General features: G+C 38.0%; 1 protein-coding gene across 1 annotated transcript; it reads left to right on the top strand.

Annotated features, from left to right (window-relative positions):
- The first annotated feature begins 4,855 nt into the window (after window positions 1-4,855).
- Window positions 4,856-6,648, top strand: LOC149836265 (pentatricopeptide repeat-containing protein At1g05600-like). The gene has a single exon (XM_090010840.1). The coding sequence runs from the start codon at window positions 4,965-4,967 to the stop codon at window positions 6,462-6,464; it is 1,500 nt and encodes a 499-aa protein (XP_089866966.1). The 5' UTR covers window positions 4,856-4,964; the 3' UTR covers window positions 6,465-6,648.
- The last annotated feature ends 3,044 nt before the right edge of the window (window positions 6,649-9,692 follow it).

Genomic DNA, 9,692 nt, shown 5'->3' with positions numbered 1-9,692 from the left:
TTTATCAAACAGGTTGCTGCATTCATCTGTTAAACTGGAAATACGTAGAAGATGAGAGAACACCGGGTAAAGGATTCGATGGTCAAGGGTCAGTGACCATCATAAGCAAAGAGCTACTCTCTGGCTAAGCAACTGCTAGTCGGGAGGAAAAGAGAGAAACTTACGAAGATGGTTTAACGAAGGCAATCTGGGCAGTCCGAGGGAATATATATATATATATATATATATATCAACAACAACAACAACAACAACTACGCCTTCGCCCCAAAACAATTGGGGTCAGCGATATGAACCAAAAAAGAAATTCATTTTGGGTCTTCCACATGAATCCTTTTCCTCCAATCATTTCTATCCAACGCCATGTCCTCGGTGAGGTTCAAAGCATTCATATCCTTTCCTATCATCTCCATCCAAGTCTTCCTAGGCCTACCCCGACCTCTTTTAACTAATATATTTTCCCATTTCTCCAACCTTCTAACTGGAGCATCATTAGGCCTTCGCCGAATATGTCCAAACCACCGTAAACGATTCTCTCGCATCTTATTTTCAATGGGTGCAACACTTACCTTCTTACGTATCTCTTCGTTCCGAATCTTATCTTTTATTGTATTTCCACACATCCATCTAAGCATCCGCATCTCAGCTACACTCATTTTTTGAATATGATGTCTCTTGGCAGCCCAACATTCCGTACCATATAGTAAAGCGGGTCTAATAGTCGTCCTATAAAACTTTTCCTTCAACCGCAATGGCATTCTACGATCGCACAGCACTCCAGTAGCACTTTTCCATTTCATCCACCCAACCTTTATCCTATGATTTACATCTCCATCAATTTCTCCATACTTTTGAATGATGGATCCCAAATATTTGAAATAATCATTCACCGGTATATCTTGCTCACCAAGCTTCACTACACTCCCATCACTACTTCGTTGCTTACTAAACCGACATTTCATATATTCAGTCTTACTCTTACTCAACTTAAAACCTCTAGCTTCCAATGTCTGTCTCCATAATTCTAACTTAGCATTAACCCCAGCTCTAGACTCATCAATCAAAACAATATCATCAGCAAACAACATACACCACGGTACATTTTCTTGAATTGATCTCGTAAGCTCATCCATCACTATCGCAAATAGGAAAGGGCTTAAAGCAGATCCTTGATGTAACCCAACCGTTATCGGAAAATCGGTTGTCACCCCTCCACAAGTGCGGACATTGGTTACTACTCCTTCATACATATCTTTAATTATACTAATGTACTTGAGAAACACCTTTCTTCATCATTGTCCACCAGAGAACGTCCCTAGGTACTCTATCGTATGCCTTCTCTAAATCAATAAAAACCATATGCAAATCTTTGTTCCTCTCTCTATATCTTTCAATAAGTTGTCTAAGAAGATGTATAGCTTCCATAGTTGATCTTCCAGGCATAAAACCAAATTGATTCTCCGATATCATGACAACCTTCCTCAACCTAGACTCAATCACCCTCTCCCAAAGTTTCATAGTATGACTCATGAGTTTTATACCACGATAGTTTGTGCAATCTTGTATATCACCCTTATTCTTATATAAAGGCACCAAAGTACTCTTCTTCCACTCATTAGGCATCTTATTTGTTCGCCAAATCAAGTTAAAAAGATTTGTCAACCATTCTAAACCTTTCTCTCCCAAGCATTTCCAAGCCTCGATAGGTATACCATCTGGGCCAACTGCCCTTCTTGATTTCATTTTCTTCAAAGCCTCTGCAATTTCTTTATTTTGAATCTTGCGCATGAAGTCACGATTTATCTCATGAAAAGGAATGGAGAAGTCTCCAAGATCTTGAGCATGACTATCATTAAATAGCTTATCAAAATAATCTTTCCATCTCTCCTTAATCTCCTCATCTTTGACTAAAACCCTTTGCGTTTCATCTTTGATACATCTAACCATACCCAAATCCTTCGATTTCCTATCTCTCATCTTTGCAAGCCTATAAATATCCTTCTCGCCTTCTTTGGTATCCAACTTGTCATAAACCTCCTTATATACCTTAGCCCTCGCGTTTCGAACAACTTTTTTAGCTTCCTTCTTTGCTATCATATACTTCTCCAAATTCTCATTATCATGACTCTTACTTAGATTTCTATAACACTCTCTTTTAACCTTAATAGCTAATTTGACATCCTCGTTCCACCATGATGTATCCTTACCTAGTGGTGCACCGCCTTTAGACTCACCCAATACCTCCTTAGCTACTTTTCTCATACCACCCGCTATCTTATTCCACATTGATTCTGAATCCTCCTCGAGACACCAATCAACTTCCTTAACTACCTGCTCTACAAACATTCCTTGTTTAGCTCCTTTCAGTGCCCACCACTTAATTCTAGGATCTATCCTATGTCTATCCCTTTTACGGCATTGTCTAATTCTAAGATCTAAAATTAAGACTCTATGTTGTGTAGCTACACTTTCTCCTGGTATAACCTTACAATCGATGCAACAACCCCTATCTCTCTTTCTAAGTAGGAAAAAATCTATCTGACTCGTATTAACCCCACTTTTAAATGTTATTAGGTGAGACTCCCTCTTCCTAAACCAAGTGTTTGCTAAGATCATATCATAGGACAAACAAAAATCTAAAATCATTTCTCCACTTTCATTTCTTTCTCCTATACCATAGCCTCCATAGATATTCTCAAATCCATCCCTACTAATGCCTACATGTCCATTAAGGTCACCGCCGATGAAAAGCTTTTCTCCATAAGATGTCTCTTGTACTACTCCATCTAAATCTTCCCAAAATTGATGCTTAATGGAATCATTTAAACCTACTTGAGGTGCATAAACACTAATAATATTAATAATATTCGTACCTAATACTAATTTAATAAGTAAAATTCTATCACCCTTCCTACGGACCTCAACTACATTATCTATAAACTGACGACTCATAGCAATCCCTACTCCATTCCTATTCCTATTTATTCCTGTATACCAAATCTTATATCCCCAAGGTTCTATCACTTTAGCTTTCTCACCTACCCATTTGGTCTCTTGAAGACATAAAATATCAATCTTTCTCCTACACATAACATCTACTAACTCTACCAACTTACCAGTTAAAGACCCTATGTTCCAAGTGGCTAACCTAATTTTATGGTCTTGGACTAACTTCTTTACCCCCACCCGTCCAACAAAGTGAGGGAACCCTTGCCTATTTGACACCACACCCGGGCGCCGGTTAGGTGCATGATAACTTTCGAACATGACCAAAATGAAGACGCTCAGCGGCAGCGTTTTCGCACTGGAACTTTTAGGCCGACTTTTGTCGCCGCTAAAAGTGTTATTTAGCGAAACCTCGTGCGGAGCGTTCATCGCACGGGAAAGGCGATTTTGACCAAATTTGATTGCATAAATGTCTTCAGCCTGGTCAAATAGTAGGAATCCATGTTGGATTCGTTGGATCATATTTGAGGTTTGAAAAATTAGTACATTATATCTTCACAAAATCCCACATATATGTAAAAAACATTAGCTATAGGCTGGTTCGTAATAAACTTAATGTGTAAATCACGTTTGGAGGGTCAGATGTATCAAAAGACTGAAAAAAACATAAAAGTAACTTTTTTTATTTTTTACATTTGTAAAAGTAACTTTTTTTATTTTTTACATTTGTTTGCTGTTTTCTTATGAATCTAACCTTGTAATGTTTCTATAAAAAAAAAAAACTTGTAGATGTGATCTATATGTTTTGTTGAGCAAGAATTAACACTTGAATCATCCAATTATGGAACGTAAGTATGATTTTAAAATGCTTCAAAACCGACAGCCTACATTGCGAGATATTTTTATGACACTACAATCATGTTTTTACATCCAAAGGACGCAATTAAAAGCAGATTTCTAGCATTTGGACCATGCTGAATCCATCTATGAGGTCTGATTGGATCAAAACAACTTATGTGATCTAGAGGCTTTTTTTATACCTGGTCACCCTGACCAAATATGTTAATCTTGAAAAGATCACCAAATTGTTCAAGTAAATTATTTTCTATAGTTACCGTCTAGTCACATGGTTGAACATGTGACTCCCTTTCTCACCACTCATGAGAGTCATTTTCTAAAATTCATGTAGAGCTCATGAGACTTTGCAATCACATGAGAGAATGATTTTCCAAATAACTTAATTCCCCTAGGAATTAAGCAAATGTGTTCTAAATGGCACGTATCCTATGTATTATAGAAACCGAAGCAGATTACAAGTTGCTAAAAAACTCTATTTACAACTTGTTCTAAAATGACATCTTTTTTCTTTATGACAAAGTTTCTTGCCAAAGCAGGTATGTAATTAAAAATCTCTTAATTAGACCCAAGGGTTTGGCCTGGCTTAGTGAGATGGGGCCTAAGCTGTTTGACGGGCAGACTAGGTTCAAATCCTATGGGCATCACCTCCATGCCTAAGTCAAAGCTTGGTGACTTCTTGTGGTCGACGGATAAGCCCTTGGAGTTTTACGCTGACAAGACAACGATAGTAAGTAAAACATGTCAGCTTTTTCCATCTAATTCCAAATCCAATTATGCAAAATCTGATTAGGTAGGATTCAATATGTTTATTATTTTTAAATGTTTTAATGTTTTATTTTGATTAAAAAATGTATTTTTAAGATTAAATTATTAAGAAATAGTTTTTAATGATTTAAACTTTTAAATTTTTCGTGTCTCAGTGCCTTATTTTTTCCAAAAAAAAAAAAAATCAAACATGCAAATCGAATACGTGTCCTGTGTCCACATGTCATTGTGACATTGGTTGGCACCTAATGTAACGATTCTCTCCATCTCGTATACATGCACACCAAAGTGTTTGTTGTGACCACTGTTAGACAAATCTCTCTGTCTCTCTATCTCTGATTGTTGGGCTGTAAACAAAAACTTTCAAATATCTGTTGGCAACTACAAAAAAGAAGTCTATGAATTTCATCAAATGGCCAAGATATCTCACGCCCAGCAATCTCACTCGCCTCATCAACCACCAAAAGAATCCTCTCACTGCTCTCCAAATCTTCAACGAGGCGAGAAGCCGGTACCCCAACTACAAACACAACGCCCCCATCTACGCCACCATGATCAACCTCCTCGGCACCTCCGGCCATCTGAAGGAGATGGGCGACGTGATCGAGCAGATGAAGGATGACTCTTGCGAGTCCAAGGACTCCATCTTTGCTGATATCTTCAGGATCTACGCCAGATTCGGAATGAGCCACCAAGCCTTGGAGCTCTTGGGCCGCCTGCGCGAGTTCAACTGCATTCGGCGCGACAAATCGTTCTCTACCCTCTTGGAATTGATGGTTTCGGAGGGAGAATCGGAGGCCGCCTGCCGTCTCTATCTCGATTCTGCGAGGTTCGGGGTGGCGCCGAGCACCCGCTGTTTCAATATGTTGATCGGGGTTCTGTGCGAGAAGAGTCGGTCGGACCTTGCACTGCAAGTGTTCGACGAAATGCCCGAGCAATGCTGTTATCAGGACAGGGAAACGTACTCGCTTCTCATGAAGGGATTGTGCAGAGATGGGAGACTGAACGATGCAATTCATTTGCTTTACTCTATGTTCCGGAGGGTCTCTACAAAGGGCTGTGGTGCTGATGTTATTGTATACAGAACGCTTCTGGAGGCGCTCTGTGAAGAAGGGATGGTCCATGAAGCGAATGACGTTCTGGGCAAGGTGCTGAAGAAGGGGTTGAAGGCGCCAAAGGGTCGCCGGAGCGGCGTCGATTTGAGCGAGTGTATCGGTCGCGGGGGGTTGGAAGAGGCCAAGGGGGCGATAAATCGGGTTCTGTTGAGGAGGGGAGCTGCTAATTTAAGAAGCTACAATGCCATGATCGTTGATCTTCTGCAAGTGGGTAGAATCGAAGCCGCAGACCAACTGTTTGTTGAAATGTCTGAAAGAGGGTTCAAACCGGCAGTTTCTGTTTACAATGCAAAGATTGAAGCACTGTGCCGAGCGGGGAAGTTGGTTGAAGCGGCCTGCATGCTGGACCAAATGGCAGGGGACGGCTGCCTCCCTAATCTGGAGACCTACAATGTACTAATACGTGGGTTTTGTAGAGGAGAGAAATCGAAGAAAGCAATGGGGTTTCTGGAGAAGATGGTGAAGCAGCCGGGTTGTGATCCTGATGCAGAGACTTATGAGGTTTTGGTTGATGGGTTGTGTTGTGAAGGTCTGTTTAGCCAGGCAGGTCTGGTTTTGGAAGGAATGGTCAGGAGAGGATTTCGTCCAAGTAATGAAGCATTTAATAGGCTGATTAGGGGGCTTTGTGCTGAGGGGAAGAACTACGATGCTGTGTATTTCTTGGAGGAAATGATATGCCATGGAAAAACTCCTGATGTTGTTGTTTGGAACTCGCTGCTTACTGCAATCTGCTGTAAAGAGAAAGAATCCGATTTTGGTGTCACACAATTGCAGTTTTCTTAACTCGTGTGCACGAGAGAGTATTTATTCAGTATAATTGGCATTTGAAAATCCAAAACAAGAGAAAAAAAATCCATCGACTTTGATATACCTTCTTTTTTTTATGATAAGGAAAACGCTCACCAAGAACCTGGTCACTTAATGAGCTTCCATGAGGTAAAACTCCTGGTTGAGGACACGACCACCCTACCTTATTTGCCCACAAATTCACAATGCTTATATGAAATACTGACAAACCATTCAAAATTGAACAATACTGTCAAATGTTATGTTTCTTTCTAATGGTTTTTGAAGGATCTAGTAGCCACTTTTTTTGGATGGTTCCTCTTGACATGACATTAGGGGTACGTTTGAAATTGAGAAACACATAATTGAGGTTATTTACCGTTATTTTGATTCAATTTCAATGTAGGTTCACATGTTATACCGAATCACAAGAATTTATCGTATGAGTCATATAGACGAATACTTTTATATGATATGTCATATTTTTATGCACTATAATATTATTCATTTTAAGTGTTTAGCATAATAAAAATATCTTTATGAATATGTTGGTCTCTAACCCATTCTATTGATCTTTTTAATATTGTTATTTTCTCTTTACAAATGAGAGAGACTTTATACAGAATCAATAATGCACAAAATCATAGAGAATCAATTTAGTTTCATAAATGTGATTGCATATAATCATAATATATTATCATATATTAGCAGGAATCAAATAAACCCATCTCCATAATATGTTGGAAATATCAATATTGCTCATTTTCAAAATGTATTGTCAGATATGATTATCTACAAAAAAATTTATATATATTAACTTGAACATCAAGGTACTTGCCGTAGCTTTATTAGAACTGACAAACTGAGCCTTAATGGCTTTCAGAAATTTCTTCATAACCCTGCAGTGATAACCTTTGAATATTCTTAGCCATCCAAGATAGCAAAAGCAACAGGATAAGCCTATTTGAGCACTCTCACTTCTTAGAGGTAGTCTTCTGATCGATTGTGCTATGCTTTGTAAGAACGGAAGGTTCGTCAATTCTTAAAGTCAAATCTAGGTTCATATATCCTAAAGTGAATAACATAAATTTATTTTCAATTCAAAAAATTATAAGATGAAGATATTACTAGAACCATAAATGATAAATAAACCTAGCACTATAAGAACAAAAAAAAAGACTATATAAATGTGCATACGAGACTCATATTGAAAGGATAAAATTGAGACCCTTTATTATTCACCTTTTCTGAAATAAGCACAATAGGGTCACTATCGTTACACTTCGGTGGAAACGATGATACTTAAAGCTGCTCTACCTCTTCAATTCTTAAGAAATTGATTATTTAATATATGAAACTGACAAATCATGTAATAAGAGGCAATTCAGCATTGTACCCCTGTGCAAGATTCATAAATTTCATAAACTTTTAAATAAAAATAAGAGGTATGTTTACATGATTTTATCATATTGACTTGAAATGCAAAATAAAAGAATTTCGCATAGCCAATTATACTTATGACGCATATATCCTCAGGGATATATGCAGAAAAAATTCAGGGAGCCATATCGCACTTATTTGGCAAAATGAGAGAATTCCATATAGACAATCTGCTTCGACCCGTCGAGATGAAGAGAATGGCATACTCATTTTTTTCATAAAAATATTGGCGAAACATAAAAAATGTGTAGGCTCCACATAAATATCTCACAAAAATATCTTGTAGGCGTGACATAAATATCTCACAAAAATATCTTATGGGCCTCACATAAATATCTCACAGAAATATCTAGGTGGGCCCCATAAGGGATATATTTATCTTTATCCAAAAAAGGTAGGGAGAAATCGAGAAGAAGGGCATACTTATACCTTGTATGGGGCTCACACCCAATCTCTATAAAAAGGACCTCCCTTTTTAGAAAATTGTCACCCCCTCTCTCCTCTCACTCTAGTTGTCTCTCTCCTCTCTCTAGTCTCTAGATAATGACACACTCTCTAGAAAAGATCATTCTCTATAGATTTTTACTCTCTCTAGAAAAGATCTCTCTCTATCTAGATTTTTTTGTTTCTTTACACCGACGAGTTCTACACGAGACACCCTTGGTTGTCACCGTACCAGACGTAAGGACGTATCGGCCACGACCTAGAAATGTCTCTACGCTTGTGCTAAGCCACCTCTACTAGATTTTTGGTAGGTTTTTCTGTTGCTCTTTATTTCAAGTTATATTTTTTGAAATAACTATCACGTACGATGAAATTTTTCTTACCGTACACCTTTCTAAAACAATATCGGGTCCTAGTCTTTGGTTCACACCCGCTAGGTCACCGCAAGCTTGCTTCAGTGTTCATGGGCATATCCTAGAGACTACTTCTCGATATTTATCGTGAATTATGTGTCATAGTATCTTAGTCATTGGTTCACGCTCTCTCAGCTACTGCAAGCTTGCTTCAGTGTTCATGCACATATCCTTGCGGCTATTTCTCTTTTTAATATATATATATATATGCGTGTGTGTGTGTGTTTTCGAAAGTTACTTAGACCGGTGTGTGGTTTCAGTCACCTGGTCCTACTTTACGCTATTTACTTTGCCATCACGATGTTATGTACACAAGCTCTTATTTTTAATAAATATAATTAGGCTATAATAAGCATACAAATAGTGACTAATCCTTATTGCTTAAAGTGATTCAAAAGCCTTGTTGTGTTCAAAACATTGTTTGATGAAGAAACCCCTATTGAAAATGTTTCAAATTTGCATAAAACCGCATTTATGTAAACATCTAAGTCATCACCGTAAGGCCTAACTAAGGTCTGAGTTTTCGATAAACCATGAAAGATACAACGTATGCACAACAATATGCATCTATCAAAAAATGAAGGTAATGCCTTTTTGTTAAACTAAGGACATGTCAAAATTTTTGACAAGATGTTCTCCAAGCTATAAAGAACATAGTGTTTTCCCGTTAAACAGGGAAGATGTCAAAATTTTTGGCGAATGACTACCCTAATCCTAAATGGCATACTTATGCCTTTAAACAAGCGTAGGGTTTTTTCGTCAAACAAGAGAGATGATGTCAAATTTGTTGGCAAAATACTCACCTAACCTAGTAAGGATGGCACGATGATGCTTTCATTATTGGAATTCTGTCAGGATAGCTCATTCTATTTTTTCCTTCAAGGGCATCGTACTCATAAGGGTCATTGCGCCAAAGTAGTTATTGCTC

This window comes from Nuphar pumila, chromosome 6, assembly GCF_984573655.1.
Source record: "Nuphar pumila chromosome 6, dmNupPumi1.hap1.1, whole genome shotgun sequence".
Taxonomy (NCBI): domain Eukaryota; kingdom Viridiplantae; phylum Streptophyta; class Magnoliopsida; order Nymphaeales; family Nymphaeaceae; genus Nuphar; species Nuphar pumila.
This window is presented reverse-complemented; position numbering and strand designations above follow the sequence as displayed.

Bases quoted from the DNA above. Each gene is read 5' to 3' on its own strand.
- LOC149836265 (XM_090010840.1), top strand. From the start codon at position 4,965: ATGAATTTCATCAAATGGCCAAGATATCTCACGCCCAGCAATCTCACT.